Consider the following 22,205-nt stretch of genomic DNA (forward strand, 5'->3'; position numbering starts at 1 on the left):
CCACATCTCAAGATGCACATTAATAAACAGAAAAAGGTGCAAAGGCTTGATACAAAATGGCTTCCAGAAATGAAAAGAGGCTAGGGGCATTAAATATGCCAAAACTAGAAGATAAAAGAGAAAAAGGCAATATGATCACCACTTACACAATAACAACAGGAATCAACTAAACTGACAGAGGAATTCCTGAAACTGGCAACTTCAAGAACAAGGGGTTACAGATTCAAGCTAAGGAAACAAAGGTGTCGAAAAATTATTATTAAGTTTTCTTTTGCAAACAGTGGTAGACAGTTGGAACATGTTAAGTGCTGGAGGCCAAAATTGCTAGTAGTTTCAAAGCATTATATGACCAAGAGAACTGGGAAGATGGGACACCACAAACATAGCTCTCATCCTATCATTACACTTAGGTAATTACACACACACACACACAGCATATACTGTATATAAATATACCTATTAGCCATGTCTTCCACTGTAGCAAAATACTGTACTGTATTTTAGCAGTTCCATGAACTAAGTATTAAGTCCATATGAATGGTTTCAATAATTATTTATAATTTTTTCCTTTAAAAAAAAAAGGATGTGATTTTTATTTTACCAGTGAATTTACTCAACATGCCACTTATTATAATGCAGTTTCTAATTTACCTGGGACCCTAACTCAGTTACAAAGGTTACCTACATATTTCTCTGCTAGATATGTCTAATCCATTTCTTCCTCAACACACCACTTGGCATTCAACAATGTCCCTTATTTACTTCTACAGAAAATAGATCACAACATATTAAAATACTTCTGGAAGAACTTGGGAACCTCTTACGATACATACGTGTATAGGCTTTGAAAGAACTCCTGATTTTTGCTTCTTTGATATTTTTTTGGTGGTTACTTCTGGTGGTAACTTTCCTTCTTCACGAGGAAGGATGGTACTCTCATACCGAGTCCTACAGTGGCGTGGTGAGCGGTAGCAGCGCGATATTGAATTTACTAAATCAGCTACAAGATCCCAATTAGGAGTGTGACCAGGTGATAACACAAGCAGATTAACAGGCAATTCCAACTGGAGGTGCTGCTGCACTGCTTGGACAACAGCCCAGTCTTCATGTACTGTCCACTCTGGAGTATTCTCAGGTTCTGCTGCAGGAGGTTTAGTCAAAATGGCTGGTTTTAAACCCGGAAGTGGAATGCTGGGCCGGACAATGCCTCTATATTTCTGAAGTTTAAGATCTCGGCGTATCTTAACAACAGCAGGTGAGGGTCGATCAAAGAGGGAACGAGGAGCGCACACAGCATCTTCACGGCGAAGTTTCTGAGGTCGGCGCAATCCACAGGATCCATCTCCTGATGCACCTTTGAAAAAACATAAAAATTAAATTTATAAGGGGTATAAAAAATACCACTTTAAATAATGATAGTTTAAGTGGTAATGATGATTGTGGTGATAATGGTGGTAATTATGGTTGTTGTGGTAATGATGGCTGCAGGTAAGATGGCAATTTTAATGAGAGTTGCATTTAGGGGTTAAAGAATTACAAAAACAAAATCTTTATATATCCCAAGCCTATCTTTCTCATAAACAGCAAAGCTTACTAACAGTACCTGGTTCCAATTTGAGTCTTTTATGTTCCTTCTTGATGTACACAGGAGGCAGAGCAGATTCTGGCATTGTACTAGAATCATACCAGAAACCGAGTGCGTGATCAATATAGACGTCATTATCATCTCGTGGAGGAGTTGGAGGGTGCCATATCTAAAATATTAAACAACGGCATTTTATTACAGTATCCTTATTATTGTTTTTATTAACTTTAATATTTTTAGTGAACCGTGGCATTAAAGATGCCCTAAAGATGTATTGTACTAGTAAGATATAAATGGTAGAGTTGGTTAATACTGATTAGTAGGTATATGAATGGTATATACTGTATTTCAAATCTTATCATCATTATTACTACCCTGGTTGAAATTTTAATTGAGTGTGGAGGCATCAGCCCAGAAGTAATTAAGTGCTGAATGTAATTAATAATGCTTTGTTGGTGGGCCCTTAGTTAATATCTGTGAATATGCCCTAATGAAACCCTGGACCAGGATTGGTTCTCTCTCTATGAAATGAGGGGAGCCTGGGAATCAGAGATCAGACTAAAACCAAGAAAATACCACACCAAGGAAGAGATAAACATAACAAAACATGGGACTGATTGAAGGAAAACAGTAATCCTGAGATAAACAAGGCAAATGATCATTGCTGTGGTTTAAATATCTTAACTGATGCCTCTGAATATGCATATGATGCTTCCTGAATATGCATATTCAGGAAGCTCCAAACACCCAACCTGGGAACAACCCCAAAAGTTCTGAAACCCTCCTCTGACAATGGAGAGGGTGGATCAGGGACAGAACCCACCCCTCCTCGACCTGGTAGAGACCAAACATACAAAAACAAGGAGAGAGAAATGAACTGGTGTTAGGCGCAGAGGCAACTGAACTCCCATACCCTTTCTCCATTAACGCAAGCCACCTGGAAATACTAAAAAATCATGGGCAGCCGTAACAATTTTAAGTCAGAAAAAAACCAACCACCCCAAATCATAGTTAGGTATGGAAATGGACAGGAAAGCCAAAATCTGACTGAGCAAGCAAACAAGACTAAAAACCAGGGACATGGCAGAGCAGCCATTTAGAATGTCACACAGACAAGTGGTGTGCACGTGTAAAAAAAAGTGCACCCTTTTTGGTAATGTATAAGTGAAAGATAAAGTAAGAAGAGAGGGAACAATAAGATGAAAGGTATGAAAATGGTAAGAAAAAGGTAAGAATAAGAGAATCAGGTAAATTGAAGATAAGAAGTAAGGGTTTAGTGATCATATCTTCAGCCACATTATTCACTCTGACTGCAACTACCAATTTTCTTTTCATGCTCATCAGCTAACCCATATAGTTTCATTATTTAACTTTTTGAATTTTTGAGGGCACAATCCTCCATTTACCATTCACTATCAAGTGAACAGACCCAACCAATAAATATTACTCTTACTGCTTCTGCGTCTAGAATTATATAACAAGTTAAGAGTTATATCTGCTATTTCATTGTCTGCACAATACTGTGTGAACTTATGTATTTTTAGAATAAGTTTACACATATCAGTATTGCATAAATTTCATTCATTGCACATATGTTGCAGTCAGCAGCCATTATAATTAACTCCTGGCACACCATGTATACTGATCACATGAACCTCAAGGGTTCATTCCCACTTTACCATTCAAATCATTTATAATGATTCTATAAATTCCTGGTATCATATTCCTCTCTCTCTCTCTCTCTCTCTCTCTCTCTCTCTCTCTCTCTTGAGGGTACCACAACACTTTTAGTTTCATTCTCACTTTTGTCATCACAAGAAACATATGCAATCACCACAGAGAGCGTAACCCTCTCAAATTTGCATTTTACACACAAGAATTCTGCTTATCTGGATGTCTGACTTATCCAGTGAGGGGTCTTTCCCATATAGTCCAGATAAGTGAGCGAAGACAGGATTTTACATACTTCAAGTTCAACGGTAGAGTGATGGTCTCACTTCATGCAGGTCAGTGTTCAATCCCCGACCGTCCAAGTGGTTGGGCACCATTCCATTCCCCCCGTCCCATCCCAAATCCTTATCCTGATCCCTTCCTAGTGCTTTATAGTCGTAATGGCTTGGCACCATCCCCTGATATTTCCCTCAATTTAGCTGTTCAATATAATGTTACATGGTTGCCCTCACTGGGCTGTGCTCATGGTAAATAGCACCACAATATGAGCTAATATAAACTATTGAAATTTCTTCCATTCTTCTAAACTTAAAGGACTGTGAAACATCTTTCTATAATGATATGCGAGTGTGTGTGTGTGTGTGTGTGTGGAATGAAACAAGTATGACTGCGGATAAGTATTATAATCAGAAGACAATTTTGATATGTGAATGAAGAACCACATCCCACGTAAACTTTACACATTTTTATATATCATAGTGAACTTTCAACTTACCGGCATCTCTTCTCTCCCACATAGTGACAACCACAACTGGAAAAACAAAGTTATCACATATAAATAAGGGTAACTTAACAAATCCTTGTTTCTAAGTACTGTACATAAATATAAAAAGACCAAATTGAAGATAAAGGAGGGGAAAATAAAATACACACATTCATATATGTACACACACACAGACAGGCTTCCTGTCACATACAAAATCAACTAAATTAATCGGTGTGATATTGATGAGATTTACTTCCTTCATTTATAGTTAGGTATTGTTCAACTTTGCACCATTTTAATTCTGTACAGATGAAATGTATGTTCAAAACACCAATGTTTAATGTAATGAAATGCCCATTTCTGAGTGAGCCCCGATGGCTCCCTGAAGATACTATATCTGATATAGTGCGAACTACTATGTGCCATCAGTCGCGGATTTCTATTTTTGTTTATTAGTGATCATATCAGTCACGAGCCAGAAACTGGTCTCCTCATAGAGGTACAGGGAGCGATGGCCATTATGATTAAATTCTATGAATTTATTCATGTCTGCCATCACCAGGGAAGGTACCCAGAAAATAGCGAAACAAAACAGACCATTACTTGGTCAGAAGTCAGACCGTAGCTTCCAAAAAACACAAAGAACGCCCGAACACTGTAAAAAACTATCTAAATTTCATGAAAGTAGCATCCCCTTGTTCACCCCACCTCCCCCACTCCAATTGAGGGGAAGGTGGAGTGAAACTTGCATTTGTATAATGAAATGTCAAGCAAGAGCCTTGTACAGTATTTCACTAAGTTCTTCATTTCAACCATACCTAAATACCTGGGGCCTATCACTATTAAACATCATGTTATTTTCTTTTGCCCAATGAAAGACAATAAAAATAATAATAATAATTCATTATGTCGGAGAACACAAAGTCAGGTTACACATATAGTGCCTGTCAGGCTTTTACTGAGGTCTCCTCCCCCAGGATCGAAAACAACAAGCTGACTAACTCCTTGGGTACCTATTTATTGCTAGGTGGACAGTAGCATAAGGTGAAAGGAATTGCGCCCAACCATTTCTGTGATGCCCGGGACTCGAGCACACAATTCTCGATTATGAGTTGAGAACGAACTCGACTCTACTACCAGGACCCTCTTATCTTGTATCAACAGACTTATCAATATCAGATTGTAGTTTTTCAGTGTCTTCTACTAAAGTATTTTCATGCTGATTTTTTGTATCATCCACAAATGATGACAAAGCTGTGACTTGTATTCTTGGCTATATCTGATATGAGACAGAAAAAGCAGTGGTGCCAGGACTGTGTCCTGGGGTACAGAGATATTCACTGAACTTGGACTTGATTTTATTTGATAAACTGCATTCTGTTGACTCTGCTTTCTGTTTGACAGAAAATTGAAAATCCAATGCCCTACTTTAACTGTTATTCCTATTGATCTCATTTTGTGTTTTCACTTCATTGTCATTCTTATCAAATGACTTTGCAAACTCTATGTATATACTGTAACATCTGCATTTTGTCTTCAAATGCTTCTGTGATTTTGTCATTGTTGTTGAGTAGTTGTGAAAGAAAAAATCTTCCTGCTCTAACCCATGTTGAGCTGGTTTGTGAAGTTCATTATTCTCCATGAAACTAAAGATTTGATTCCTAATCACTCTTTCAAATCTTTTATTATGTGTGATAGTGCAATTGGTCTATAGTTTTTTGCCAAAGTTTTACTACCTCCCTTGTACACTTAAATCTGCCGATTTAAATGCTTCTCGTATCTCACCTGAATCCAAGCTTTTTCTTCATATTATACTGAGTGCTCATTCTACTGTCACTCTACATTTCTTTATGAATATTGAATTCCAGAAGTCAAGATCTGGGGCCGAGTGCATGGGGTTGTTGTCTACTTCTCTTTCAAAGTATGGAAGTGGTAAGCCTGATGCCCCAAAAGAAAACCTATCCAGTTTCTGAACCCAGTCAAACAAAGCACGAGACATGTGAAATGGTGCCAAGGTAGTATCTACATTGAACATAAGCTGCCGTGGCCCCGCCAGCACTGCACAATATAAGGCGACAGTATGCAGCACGACATACCAAACAGGAAAAAAGCCAAGAAAGAAAGGAGGGCACCACATGCTCAGAAATGGAAGAACAACAATGAAGGGATAGGAAGTGATGATAAGAACAACACGAAATCTCATACTGTTGCCGAGAAGAGGAATGCCGATGGGACACCATCAAAGAGCCCACTGGTTTGCCTGAAAGATGGATGGAGATAAAGATGTGTCAAAAAGTATAGACACAAAGAGCAGAGGAGAGAAGATCAAACCAGCAAAGTATGTCACTATGCCGACCTTCTGATAGAGGTCAGTATGGTATCAAACGATAGCAGGATTCTTTCGTGGGTCAAAGTAAACTCCATTGCTTCCATGAAGATACCAACAATAATAATAGTTTAAATCATCATAAGATGGGAGCTACTCTTTAAGGGTTAAAGCCAACATTACAATTTATATCCTAAAGCCTGAGATGCTTTACTCCCTCCAATTAGCTCCCTATCATGGAAAAGCCATTACCTTACCTTGCGATGGTTCCAAGTATCAACATCTCCGCAGTCCGATATCTGACCAGGCCTCCTGCTTGGTGGTCTGGTCAACCAAAATGTTTGATGTAACTGCATGCAGCCTGACACACAAATCATAGCCTGGTTGATCAGGTATCTTTTGGACATGTTTATTAAGTTTGTTTTTGAACAGCATGAGAGGTCAGTCATTAATGTCTCTTATGTGTAGTGAGTGTTGAAAAGTCTTGGACTAATAATGTTGATAAAGTTCTCTCTCTCTCAGCATACCTAATGCACTACTCCTTTTCAACAGGGCTATTTTACACATCTTGCCATGTCTCCTGTTCTTAGGTGATGTTATTTCCAAGTGCAGGTCTGGAATCAGACCCTCTTAGTATTTTCCAAGTATAAATTATTTTATATACACCAGTATCTCTTCTGCCTCCACATTAGAGAACAGATTTAAACATTTTAATTGGTTCCAACATTTTTATTGTTTTTATCGAGTGGATTCTAGCAGTAAAGAATAGATTATTTTATAAAGTTATAGTTTAGTTATAAACCTGCAATAATTTTTTGTACAATTCTTGATGAATGTGGAATTCCAGGAATCAGGGCCTGGTGCAAAGTGTACAGTGGAACCTCGGTCTATGAATGCCCCAGAGTACAAATTTGTCAGTGTATAGACGTCAATATCGTAGTAAAATTTGACCCGGTGTACGACGTTTGCTATGGAGTACGACATGTTTGTTGATACTGTACATGTATAGGTCAGGCCCGTGGGTTGCTGGGCGCATGGTGAGGCACGCTCAGTTTACCAGTGTATCCCGCTAAATGATATCGCTTAAAATTCTTTGCGAAGAATTTCATTGTTTTCTGCTTTTTGGGTTTCAGAACAAAAAGTCCATATTATATAGCATGCCATGGGTCCTCATGGCATATGTAATGGAAAGAACTGCAAAATACTGCTGAAAAGACTCGTGCATATAAACCTGTAGCAGGCCACTGCATTAACCATTTTAATGACAATGTGATGTTTCACTATAGACAAGTGTTGAAACGTAGGAAAAACAAGTGACTATAGACAAGTCTTAGTGAAACAACCAGTTCTTACTGGTATGCCTACAAAATATAGGAGAGAGAGTGCCCCAGAAATATCATCACTGCCTGATGTTATAATTGAAGGGGACTTGCCTTCCAAACACTAACACCTTTTCTCCTCCACCTTCTTCTTACCATTTCCCATATGCCATCAATAGTCCTCAGTAAAGGTAAGGAACAGTAAAAAATGAGTAGTATTCTGTATAAAATGTATTTTTAAGTTACTATTTTTGGGTGTGTTGAACCGATTAATTCAATTTACATTATTTATTATATGAAAATTTGATTCAGTGTACGAATATGGAATGGATTAAATACAGTACGTCCTTTGGAACAGAGTGAATTCGTAAACCGAGGTTCCACTGTCTATGGCTACTTCAAAGTCCAGTGGGGTGATAGGTCATGGGTTAAGATGACAACATAAGTTCCTCTGGGAAGCTTATCACCTCTCATCTCACTCATTTAAGCTTTCTAACCCCTCTCCTTACCCTTATTTCAAATACAGTTCCACAATACACAGAATATTAACTGTCTGCCTCTATCACATGATCCCCTATTTTCTCTCCACGTTAAATAATTCTCGGGCATTCTACAACATTTACACATCACTTAAGTGTATGGTGTTTCCCTCATTCCACACTTAAATAGTCTTCCTCCTTTCAGCACGTTCAACTAAATGTTCCGGGCCTCTCAAGACACCGTTCAGTGATACCTAATATGCTTAAACCCATTTTTTTACATTTTCTAAGTTAGTCTAAGAACATTCATTTGTTAAAATGTTTACAAATGAAAGTTCTATGGTACAGTTGCTGAAACAAAAACTGTATTGATTATACATTGTGTAAGAATGCGGAACATTAACGTTTATGAATATTTCAACATTCCTAATTTATTTTTCAGCATAATAAAAAATATAGGAATGTGCCCACATAATTAGTATAAATAACTAAAATAAAATTTACATGACTTTCATAATTTTCCATCAAGTAATTTTCAAAACAAAGAAAATAGGCAACAACAAAGCCCATATAATTTTGAGTGATAGGGTGGTTGGTTGAGGTGATCGTCGATTGGTCTCCTGATAAGCTCTGCCTATACTGTTTAACCATTCCACCGTGAGACATAACTGTGCAAATTATAATGAGGAATGTTCTTGGCAAATATCCACAAACTGCGAGTGACACAATCAGGGATGTTTTACATTACAGTACCGCGTAAGATTTAAAAGTTCCACCATGTAAATGAACCAGATGCCAGGGGCAACAATAAACAGCTGCCATCTTGAAAAAATCCTTAGTAGCCAGAATTGTTTGAAACTTGTCAATTTGTATCAAGCAACAATGGCAGATGCACGACCCTCAACTGCCCAACGCCGCACTGTGGCTTGCTCCACAGATTCGCTTACTGATGAAGAAATTCAGAAGAAACTGATGGAAACAGATGAGGAAAGTGACTTTGATGATTCAGACAAAGTTACAGATTATGCACAAGGCTCAGAATGAAGTGGTACAGACATTGTTGTTGATGTACCTGTGTCTGTCCTGGGGCCAATGCCTACACCTTTACCGCTTATGCTGTGGCTTCACTCCACATCACCACACCCATCACGAGACAGGGCATGTGGATCTGTGTAACATGCTGTTCCTTTAGGCCATGAACATGTGGAAGTTGGCTAATTTTCCTGATTTGGGGACCAGAAATCTGATAGTTTAGTACTGCTGTGGCTAGTGATAGCAGTGTACGTGGTGCTACCAGGCACAGCTCTGCTGGGTCAACTGTTTGCCCAACCAAATGCCACCGTTTAATATCACATGGTGAAACTGAGAGACGAATACCTGCTTGATGGGGTTCTGGGGATTCTTCTACTCCCCAAGCCTGGCCCAAGGCCAGGCTTGACTTGTGAGAGTTTGGACCACTAGGCTGTTGCTTGGAACGGCCTGCAGGCCCACATATCCACCACAGCCCGGTTAGTCCGGCACTCCTTGAAGAAAATGATCTAATTTTATCTTGAAGATGTCCATGGTTGTTCCAGCAGTATTTCTTATACTCACTGGGAGGATGTCAAACAACCATGGACCTCTGATGTTTATACAGTGTTCTCTGATTGTGCCTATGGCACTCCTCTTCATTGGTTCTATTCTGCATTTTCTTCCATATCATTCACTTCTCCAGTATATTGTTATTTTACTGTGTAGATTTGGGACTTTTTTTCCCAGTATTTTCTAGAATGCTGCCTTCTTGACCTGTTTGTCCCCATAGTGTGCATAGTAGATTGGCTACATCTCTCAGCCAACACAGTTTGTTTGGTCCTGGGATACATGACAGGCACATTGGTGGTATTGATTCCAGAAAAGTGAGTGTACTTATGTGGGGAGATGGTACATACTTTGTTCCATAAATCCTTACATTTGATGCTACAGATGTAGGAGTTGCAGACATTTTCCATATACTGGTAAGGGCATGAGTGAAATTAGAGTATTTTGTGGCATATCGGTACTATGGTGAGCCGCCCATGGAACATCTTGTTCAGGAAACAGACAGATATGCTACTAAATTTATTGAAACTGGTGGCATATTACCACATTCATGACTGCAGTATTGGAAGGATACCACTGTAACTGAACTGAAGTACTGTACATGTTTGTTGCCCCTGTATGATGATAAAACATTCAGTGAAACATAATATTGTACTGTACTATTGAAACAGACCATTGTTTGTCATCTATATTTGGAAAATACATGTCTCATGACAGGTATTACCTCTCAGGTGTATTCATTTTGAGAATAGTGACAAACAAAATGCAGATGATAAGACTGTGCAAGGTGAGGCAAGTCCTCAGTGAACTGAACACAAAGTACAAAGATTTCTATATACCAGGTCAGAAGCTGGTGACTGATGAATTGCTTGTGCTATTCAAAGGATTCTTGTGCTATTCATCTTGCCTTCAAGCAGAATGTTCCATCCAAGCACTACAAATTTGAACTGAAATTCTCTGTTCTACGTGATTGAGAAACAGGAATGGTGATTGACATGTTACTTTATTCTGCCACCGACATTGAAGTTTCTAATTAATGATCCTCACGTTTTTCAAGCAGTATAGTAAAGACACTCATGGTTCCATTGTTGAACAAGGGCCACATTTTATACTCGGACAGTTGTTATACCAGTCTTGCTAACAAGGCTCCTGTTCAAATATAATACTGGAGTGCGAGGCACAATAGTCACATAGGAGAGAAATGCCAGTTCCTGACATAAATATTGGAGTAGGTGAATGTCACATAAGAAAAAGTGATAAAACACTTGCAGTGCACCGGAAAGACAGGCGAGAAGTAAATATGTTGACAGCCATTGACATTGGTAGGATGGTGAACTGTGGCACGGTCAGCAAAGCAACTAAGGAACCAGAATATAAACAAATGTGTCATGGACAATAAAAAAATAAGCTTGGTTGATAAATGTGACATGATTATTAGCGCTGTTGAGTGAGTAAAACTGTCAAGTGGACTAAGTTGCTTTTCCATCTTGTTGATGTAACCACACTAAACAGTTACAAAATATATTTGGTGAATCAGGCCATAGGTCACCTACATGTGTGTGTTTATTTTTGATGTCTTGATACAATTACTAAGTTCAGCAATCATGTCATAACCCGAGGCATTCTTAGCTCAACAGTCTCTCATGCTGCTCCAGAAAAGCTTTCCATGAAGACTTTCTGTTACACAAAACTGAATATGTACCAGCTACTGAAAAGTACAAGAGGCCAATGTGTGTGTGCAGTCTGTAAGAACACAAAGGCAGACATGACATAGAAACTAATCATAACATGTTATAAAGAGTGCAGTACTGGCCTGTGTCATGTAAACTGCTATATTGTGCAAGTGTATATGGCGATGAAACTTCAGGAATACGTATGAAATTTGCTGTAAAATAAACAATTTTGGAGTGCACGTTCGTGACACACACATTTGTGCGTATCGATGTTCTGCACATTATAAAAGAACAAGTGACACCCTAGTAAACAAAATTGACCAAATAAGTCAAACACAATGTAAATACTGTAAATGGATAAGAATATATTTGTGGCAACTCCTGCAAAATGAATTGCCTGCACAACGCCACCTGGACGCTCACTGCAGGAGCGAGCACGAATTGGTGAAGTCATTGTTAGATTTCTTCACTCATTCACAGCCATGGTAAGTCATATTTAATTTTTGTATTGTTTTCCCATGATCAGGGAACTTTTTTAACATAGTAGATAGAATTAGTTTTTTTACAGCAAACATTATATTTTTTTTTCAAAATAAAAAAGGAAAAGAGGATTGGGTGACAACCCTACAAAACACTACATAACAGCCCCTATGATTCCCTTGAAACAACTTGTAATAATGTTGTTACATCCTGTTACATAGAACATTGTTACAACTTGCTATATTGGTTGTTAGATTTGTTAGGAGTTAAACCTTGTTCGAACATTGTAGCAATGTCACAGTTTCGTGTGTTTGGCGGGACAGTTTAGTCTTCAGAATGCTAAAATGTTAATTTCCTTATTACACATCACTCAAAACTTATTTATTACAATACCTATTTGGCATGCTTACACCAGCTGCTTTTCTCAAAAATATGATATTTGCTGCTTGAACTTTTGAACACACTTGCCTCTCCATACACAAGTTTCACGAGATTTGGTTAAGTTATTCAAAGCCAGGATTTCTTAAGCTAGGATCCCAAATTGTTTTATATTCAGGTTACCAATTACTAGACTGCCGAGTGCACAAGGGCAGATTGAGTGAGTGGTGTATAACCATCCCTACCTATGCAAGTTTCAGACAGATTACCATGATTACAAGTGTGCTTAATCTTGCTTAGAAATTGAGAATCCTACCTAAAGCTTTAGTAATAACTTTTCTCTGAAAAGAGAATATTTCTAACCAAAGGCATTTATGCCAGTCAAGTGATCCCCGAGTTTCTTACTCAGAGTGGCGACTCGTCTCACTTTCCATCTTCGCGAGATGGAAAGTGTTCTTATTCTGAATTAATACCATCCGATAACAAGGATGCATATTGTTTTTATTGCATAAACCATTATTTTTTTACATTATTGTACTACCCATTTAAATTTCCCATGTGGTTTCTTACGCTGCCCTGATACTATACTCTCACAAGTGGTGATCATAGTCTATTCCTACACCCATATGCTGGTCTTCAATGAACCCTTCTACCCAATCCCTTTCCAATGTGCCATTTAATATATTACTGTGAATCCTGACATTTCAAACTTGTATGAATTGGTTGCCATGCATACCCTGAGCCTGGTGAATTCTTGGTAAAGACCAGTTTGGTATGGCAAGGCCCAGCCAGTTTGGTGCCAGCAAAAGGAGGGTCAACCACTTTAATTATACTACTGCCACTGCCATTCCAAACATAGGGTCAGGAAATACTACACAAATCTTCTGTTATCATATGGATGGATAATAAGCAAGCATGGGAGTGTAGTTAGTTATTTAAAAATAACCTGGCTGGCTATGACTGCAGTGACCAAGAACACTGCCCTTAAAGTGTAGCACATTATGTGCATTTAAGGAAACATTATGGATGCAATCAGGATAAGCATGACACCAAAACAAGCTTTAAAGGGCCTTATAACTGGTATACCAAGAAAACAATCAGCTTCATTCAGGGACAGACATTTATTTGTGTGATGTACAAGAAATTTACAATATGTACATGAATCACAGTCATATATATATAACTTTTGTTTCCTTTAGTTATTAACTTTCCAGGGAATAAAATCCTGTTCCAGTCATTAATGACACTCTCAGAGCACCAGTAACTTTACAATACTGAAAAATAGAAAAATAAATAATAATGTAAAAATTACAATCATAACACCAAGTAGGAACCAATAAAGCTCACAATCCTCCACCATTCTGAACAGTAATTTGGGTGGGACCATTGTTTTTGAGGGCCCCAGCCACATCCTCAAGACTATTGCCTTTATCTGCTTCTACTTGTGTTCCATCAACATTATTAGAATCCCCAGAATCCCCCACAACGTCTACATCTATGTCCTCCCCCTCCCCCCTACCCAGCTCCCCATTCACAGCCTGACCACTATTATTCCGGCTTCGGTCTTCATTCAAGGAAGGAGAATCCGACCCATCTGAAGTTGGAATGGCTAAACCCTGATCCCTGAAGTTGGCCAACTGCTTTCTACTGAAAGGCATTGGTCTTTCTCCAGGCAATACAGGATTGACGTCTAATGTCCAAAGATTAATTTTTACTCGTCCTCGAGACCTTGTACGCGGACTGTCTTCCGACACTTTACTAAACACAACCCTAGATGAAGGTGATTTGGAACGGGAATTTTGTAGTGTTTCACCACTCGCCCTATCTACCATGTTTGATTCACTGTTATACCTTACTTTTTTCTGTGACGGTTTGAATATATCATCACCACTGCTCATATCATCAGAGTCAGATATACACTCACCCTCACTATAATCCTCTAGGTCTATATCAGAATCTGTTGTACTCTCATTGGATGACCTATATTTTGCACGTTCTTTAAATACAGGTACCTTACGCGGTTGAGCCACCCGGCCTCTCCTTGGGCTTGAGGAAGGTGGCCGACCCCTACCTCTACCCTTCTTTTTCTTGATATTGACCTGATTGTGTGCATCTGCTGATGTGTAGGTAAGAAGATCTTCATCTGAATTGTGTGCCAATCGCTCCTCCTCCTCCTTAAGAGCTTGCAAACGTCCAAGCTCCCATTCCTTCTTTTGTTGTTCAATCTCTGCAGCCATTCGCTCTGCTTCTGCTGCCCAGCCATCATCCGAAGATTCCAGGAACTTCATTGCATATCTCTCTACTGGTGATAGCTGCATAAACAGAAAATAACATTTTTAATATTAAATATAAATCACAATATAAAAATTATACAACAGAAGACTAAATTGAGTCATTACCCCTTAGACAACAGCTATGAAGAAATGTTCATACAAGTCTATTCACCAAAAATATAACACTTCCAAGAAATAATTTTTCATTATAAAATTATTAATTTGTATGCAGAGTGTAAGAAAATGCAAAAATAAGTAAATATTTATCGTTTCACTGATTAGAGGCACTTGTCAACGCCTGATGCTCGACTTTGCCTGACGCTTCATGTTTTATCCTCTGATGTTTCACCGATTGTTTCATAACTTGTTTTTCTATATTTACATCCACAGTGAGCTTATATATCCATATTTGAAACATACATGTAAAATCCAGACAATAATTGTTTAATCGTTATATGATGATGACCGCATTGGCCTAGTAACATTATGATAACCGCATTTGTACTATGAAATGGAATAATTTTTTTAATTGATCAAGGTTAACTACATTACATCCACATAGACCTATTATATCCATATTTGCACCATACACGTAAAACCTACACAATAATATTGTAAACTTTGATATCATGATAACCAGCTTACCCTGTCAATCAACAACTGATGATAACTGCTGTCTAAGGGTTAAAAAGATTATAAAAATTTCTTCTTAAAATTTTAAATTTTCTTAACAAAACATACAGGATTAATGCTGCACTTAGTCCAATCAATTTAGTTGAAGAAAGATTTGTACATACAGCAGAGTATAACAAGTTTATTGTAAAAACTATTTAAATTTTGTGCAATATCCAACTAAATATAATCCTTCAGTTTACTTTCTTGTCATATATAGTACATATACATAAAACAATGTACTATACATTGTTTTGTTAAATTGGAACTATCCAAATATACTTGTTTTGTCTACCATTTACCCATAATATTTTCCCTGCTAGATTATTTGTTTAATAAACTGTATTATCACGTCGCAGACTAATTTCACTATTTATAAATATATCTGACAAGTATTGTCATGGAGCTAGCATATTTTCCAGATATTTTGTTCTTAAAATTTTAATATTAAACAATCTTTCAAACTTAATCACACAGAGATTCTTCAGAAAATATCTTCCTTCATATAATAAATATCACAATGTTCAATAAATAATATACTATGCTTCTATATTGTAATTTCTCCCACATGCATAACTATGCATTAACTCTTAAATTAACGTACTGTATTGTATTTGACAGTTTTCCAAATTACAGTAAATTGGTTGCTTTAACATAGATCACTTACTAACAATCCTATATTGTGTAAACAATAATGTGCAAGCTTTATGTAATACCAACCTGCCTCTCAATTTAGGATTGAAACATCAAAAAATTAATCTCACTCCACAATACATACTTTGTTTCCAGAGCACATCAAAAGAATATTTTCACTATACTGGTTTAATTTACCTGTTTCATGAGATTAGCAACTTCTTGCTCAGCCTTGCTCAACTCCTCACTACCTTCTCCTTCCTCAATTGGAATGTTTTCATCAAATTCGGCCAACTCCGCAGCCATTTCTGCCTTAGCAGTTTTAGCTGCCTGAACGTCCGTTTCATCCTCAGCTGCAGCTAAGGCACTCTCAAAGGCTCCCATTTTCACCTTTTCTCCCTCGGTAACTTCCTTGCCCTATTAAGAAAAATATGGTGAGAGCATTGACAAATTATTTCACCAGTGTTATCTGGCAAATTGTTAAACAGGTAACAGAAATGTCACTGATATGCTACACCTACAACTGTTCCTTATTTGCCAAAATACTTGGCAGACACACAACCTGCAAAAATTAGGTCTAGATTTAAATATTTCCACTCCAAAATCATATATTTTAGGCTTCATATATTTATATATGTTCAATTATTTTCTGTACTTTTTTCTATCACTACAACAAACAAGGATTCCTTTGAAAATTTAGTCCAAAACCCCAAGAACTGAACCTATACCTGCAACCATTATCTGCAGTTATATATATATTCTCATCACCTTAAGTTTTCATAAATTTTGATTAGTGTCTTATCTTGGGAAAAATACTTTTTACAATTTACAAAAGCTGTTCATGGTTTTATCATAATACAAAATCTATTGGTAACCACTGCATAGTAATGTAATATTTTATAAGTACAAAAGTTGAATATACTGTATATGCAAGCAGTATGAAGCATTTTTCTAAAATCTTTAAGCTTAGTTGTTACTATATATAATAAAACGTATCTCATACTTTACTGAATACATGAAATTACGAGTGCTTACCTCATCTGGTGGTTTGCTCTTTTCAATAACTTCAGACATTCTTTTTGAAGCATCATTTTCATTCACATTCACTTCAAACAGATCCTGTATTGTTGACTGGAGAAACAAATGTAAAAAATTTGTAATGAATGTAATAAAGGTTTCATTGTAGCTAAATGCCTACAGTACTTAAGTTATTGTAGATACCTGCAACTCTTCCACTGTAATGAGGGTAAAAGTACAGTACCTCAAAAAGCATATAGCATTACAGTACTATATTTGCCTGGCCAACTTCAGAGCAATAAACCAGCATTCAAGGAATGTTTAACCTTGGACCGTATAGTGACAAGTGCACATCGGTCAAACACCTTTTCACGGTACAAAGTGTGCCACTAGGGTCTCCATCATACCACCAACATTAATTAATCAATTAATGACAAACTATATTAATCAATTACAGTGACCAACGAGAGCTATTGTTGTTCTCTGTAACAGTATTACTCCAATACAAAAAATTATATGAGGTAAACTCAAGAAAATTAAAGACAATGATCAATACTGTCACCAAGGAACTACACTTCACCCAAGACATACTATAGCTCTAAAAACCATGATTCCTGAAGAAATAGTTTCCCAAGGCATGAGTACTTTGTCTGGAACATTTAGAATCAGGGATAAACTGAACAAACCCTATACCTACACCTAAGCTAAATCCTTCTTAACACTTTCGTCCTCTGGGACATAGTTGACGGCCACGGATAACTCGCGAGTGGACATTAGGGTGAAAGAAACTCTGCCCATTTGTTTCTGCCTCCTCCTCCGAGGATTGAACCCGGAACCTCAGAATTATAAATCCGAAGCACTGTCCACTCAGCTGTCAGGCCCCCTATATGCAGAAATCCCTTTAGAAAATTCTCTTGCAAACGATTTGATAACAGAATGAATGACGTAACACAAAAATTGACGTGCAAAAACTGAGAAGATTATCCGCATTTTAGTGCAGGTGTTGTGGGTGTGGGGATGGGTGCTCGCTCACAGGGTAACGCTTGGCTGATTTTTGGGTTTGCTGCGGGTGGCACGCTGGGCTTTTTGACCTTTTATGCATATTTTCCTTCAGAGTATTCTATTGCAAACAATTTGATACCAAAATGAATGACATAACATGAAAATTGACATGAGAAAACTGCAAAGAAGTTTGCAGTTTTGTATATTACAGTTTTCAAAGAAAACTGAATACACACATTTTAGTGTGAGTACGCATTCACAAGAAATATTCTTCCCACCTTGGGGAGGGCTGGGGCACACACACCGGGGACACAAAAGGGTTAAGGTGATAAACTTTGGCAACCCACAATACAAACTACATATTTTGCAGTGTTGCAACTCACCAGGCTTTGAGTACTAATGTAAATTTTTTTTAACTGCCTGTCATTTTTATTAACTAACAATTATTAAAATATTAATTATTATCAACTGCCTAACACGTCTTGGTAGCACGGTCAGGTGTTTCCTATCACCTAATGCCATGTCCACCTAAGCACTAGTAAACAGGTGCCTCAGCTTCTTGTAGGTCTGCATCCTGAGTAGGGTCAGTAAATCGACCCTGGGGGAGGGAGGGGGGGGCACCTCGATGTAAGTCTAACATGTACTGTATTTATAAACTATCTTCCTATCCCACGACACAATGAATTATTATTATTATTACTGTACTAACATATAAAAATTTCTTCATTACTGTACTACAAATAATCAAAATCTACAATAATATTAATTTTTTCACTTGCTAATTGGTTTGCTTTATTACTCTTTAAAAATACAACAAATAACAAAATTGTGGTGGCTAAAATAAACGTCCAGTAATTTGTATTTTACAAAAAGAAAATTTACATTCAATTTTTTGTTTGTTTATTTTTAACACCTGCAGTGCCCCTTCTTATAGCTGACAATGCTCCCATGTGCAAGAAAAAATCCAAAATGTATTCCTTTCTAATACTGTATTGTTAAAATGTGTCCCTTGATCACAGATAAAATAACAATTTTGTTTTATTGGGGAAGTCCCTTGTAACTCCCTGAAGCTCCTATCTGATTGTGTGCTATACTACTAGGTCCCGTCACTTGAGGAGTTCTATAAGGCACCTAAAAACATAGTGTTCAATTTTAGAGTTAAGGATATTTGTAAAAGATATACTAGTAATACCTTTTTGAAGTGAGCCGTGGTAAAGTTACCACCTTCAATAGCCAAATCACCCAAAAGACGCTTCTGATTGGCTTTCTTCAAGATATTCTCCTCAATAGTCTTCTCTGATATGAGCCGGTAGATGTGTACATCTCTTGTCTGTCCGATTCGGTGACATCGATCCTGAGCCTGAAGGAAACACACACACACACTTAATTTCTTCTTAATACAGTTTTCAAATAGTTACTGGCTTCTTTACATTTTTTAACAACATTTGAGAGAGCTAAAGGAATTACTATTAAAATCCAATAAAAAGTACCTGGGCATCCATGGTTGGGTTCCAATCTGAATCATAAAAGATGACAGTATCAGCACCCGTAAGATTCACACCAATACCTCCAGACCGCGTCGACAAAATAAAAGCAAAGATTCTCTTGTCCTGGTTAAACCTCTCCATCAATACCTGCAACAAAAAGATTATAACTTTTTCAACAATATTCTGAGGTGAGCTCTATAATGAGATCATGTGTTACAAATGAATTTTAACTAAAAGGTAGGTTAAGCCCATCAAAATATACACAATTGCAAAAATGAAATGAACTAACTAATTTGCATACATATATCATTCCACACAAAAACTCATATACCAATATACACAATGATTACATTTTAGATGACTTGTTAAACATACATAACACTACACATTCTACAGTGTCCCTCATAAAGAAAGTATCCTCTTTATTAATATAATGAGTGTACTTAATATGGCTGTACTTGGCCTCAAAGCACCCTTGTAAGTCTTACTAAAATATCTTAAATCAGTTTTGGGATACAAAATCAATATCAGTATTGAGAGATTAGTTACAGAACACGAGTGTTTACTGTACATAAAATAAATGACTAAATATGAACTGTGATCTTATACAATGTCCAAGAAATATTACCTGTCTTTGATCAACTCTGGTAGTTCCATCCAGTCTCAAGTATAGGTGGCCATGATAATTTAGGAAAGCTTCAAAAACATCCAACATTTTTGTCATTTGAGTGAAGATAAGGATTCGGTGCCCGCCTGTCTTCAACTGCCGCAATAGGCGATCCAATGTTTGTAACTTGCCTGAGAAAAAGAGAAACAAAAAATTTAAATGGTTAAAAGGGGTGGCTCTCTGCCTAAATCTCATTAATAAAAAAAAATGTAATGAAACTCCTCTTTTTGGTGGGTCCTTCAGTGGCTTCCCAAAATGCCTGCCTTCCAAACCTTGAGAACCACATCAGTCTCTTAACAAATCAAGGGCACTTATCGAACAGAACCAGAAACTCTCTTCCCACCTCACAAGAGGCATAGAGAAGCCAGGTGATACAAGAATATCATTGTACCAAATGGCAGACTATTAGAAAGGAAGTACACACCAAAAGTGGCAACTGCTTGGACAACATTATCAACCCGATCTGAACTATGTACACTCTCCCTGTCTTCGTCTATCTACTAGCTAGGACCACTCTCACACCATCAGAGGACAGTGCCACCAACCAGAAGGTTTTGGCCAGCAATCCCAGTCATTCATGTACCTGATGGTGCTCTAAGTTCCTCTCTGCTTTATAGCTTTAATTCTAAGCTTTTTTTTATAACACTGATACAGATGTTTGTGCTTGTGTTTGTTACTTTCGTGCTTCACATGCATATTTTTTTGGTGCCATCTTGTTGTGTATGCCCAGACTGCTTGTGGCCAGTTGCCTTTTCTGATTGCTGCTGGCCTTGCACTTGCCTTCAGTCTGGGCTCTCCTCCCTGAGTCTGCCCTTTGTGAGGGAGAACATTATTCTGATCCTTGCATCCCAGGCTGAGAACGTCTGAGATGCCTAGTCAGAGACATTGTAATCTTTCAAGATGGCATTAGTTCTGAGGAACCACTCGAGGGCAACCCCTAGAAATTCAAATCAATCAAGGTAACAAACGAGAATTACTTTTCTGACTGTAATATGTAAATAAAATACATAAAATTACTTAAGTATATTCTATACATTTGGACCTATTGTTGATAAAGAACAATACAGTGCACACCCAACTCTTGTGTGAGATGGCAATGTGCCCTCAACCTCCCCACGACACCCATATGGAGCACTCAACGTCTTTCTACTACTTATGTTTAAATTACTGTAAATACATATCAATATCTTGGCTTTCATTACTGTAAACCATGCTGTAAATTACATCTTGCTAGTATACGTTACTTTCTAGGGAAGCAGTTACCAACAATACTGTTTATTTTGCATTCCATTGTGCTTTATAGTTATGAAATCTGTGGAACTGTATTCCCTCTGTGACCCCAACAAGTTGTAATGCATTGAGCAATTTAGTAGCACTTACACTGGCAAAGCATGGTCAGAAAACCAACCAACCAGGCTTGGTTAGGGCTTGAGTCAAGGGCATTGATACCTGGACCTAACACAAGGTAAAGGTTCTATTATGTAGGTGTAATTGCCTTAGACCAATATTTAAAATACCTCAATCCCTTTGTATTTATAGAAGTACAATATTCTTGTTAGCCCTAATTAATTATAATGACCACATTAACCTGCATGTCAAAAGCACTCCTTTCTCCAAAGGAAGAGCTTAACATACTCATAGTTGTCAAATTAGCTCAATGTTTCAGACAACACCAAGTCTGTACTTGTGGCAATAACAAGGCTATACCCAGAACCTTCTATGATCATATGGATTAAATTGAGCAATCTTTAGGAGAAGCAGTCTGACCTAGAGTATGCCATACTTCATTTTAAGACAGCATTTTGCAGATGTAGCCAAAACTTACATCACAATACGGGATGAGTGCGATGATCATTCTTTTCCGAGATGAGCTAACTTATGTACCTTAACCCTTACACTGCTACAGCTTGGGCTGTAAATAGGGGTATAAGCTTGGGCTGAGTGAAAATATATTTGAATTGTGTGAAAATAAATATTATATGTTAAACAAATCTCCAACTTATTGGCTTCAGCGTTGTGAAAGTTTCATCACAATATTTTCAGAAATGGATTTTAGACAAATTTTTTAAAAAGAAGAACATTTTGTTGATAAGGAGAACAGCTCCTATTAACTGGAACTGAGGGATAATAAAGCAATAAGGAGATGTAAGCACATGTCCGATGCACAAGGAAGAAGAATAGTAGTTAGAAGTGCCCATA

At 37.5% G+C, this 22,205-nt stretch overlaps 1 protein-coding gene across 1 annotated transcript in view; it reads right to left on the reverse strand.

Moving 5' to 3' along the window:
- Positions 1–22,205, reverse strand: part of LOC123745843 (domino helicase) — a 96,194-nt gene that overhangs the window by 10,394 nt on the left and 63,595 nt on the right. Inside the window, 9 exon segments of the mRNA XM_045726909.2 lie at positions 834–1,354; positions 1,604–1,754; positions 4,032–4,067; positions 14,355–14,567; positions 16,032–16,250; positions 16,869–16,964; positions 19,045–19,212; positions 19,343–19,486; positions 19,968–20,137. Of these exon segments, the coding sequence (XP_045582865.2) occupies positions 834–1,354; positions 1,604–1,754; positions 4,032–4,067; positions 14,355–14,567; positions 16,032–16,250; positions 16,869–16,964; positions 19,045–19,212; positions 19,343–19,486; positions 19,968–20,137 (1,718 nt within the window).

Source organism: Procambarus clarkii, chromosome 88 (genome assembly GCF_040958095.1).
Source record: "Procambarus clarkii isolate CNS0578487 chromosome 88, FALCON_Pclarkii_2.0, whole genome shotgun sequence".
Lineage (NCBI taxonomy): Eukaryota > Metazoa > Arthropoda > Malacostraca > Decapoda > Cambaridae > Procambarus > Procambarus clarkii.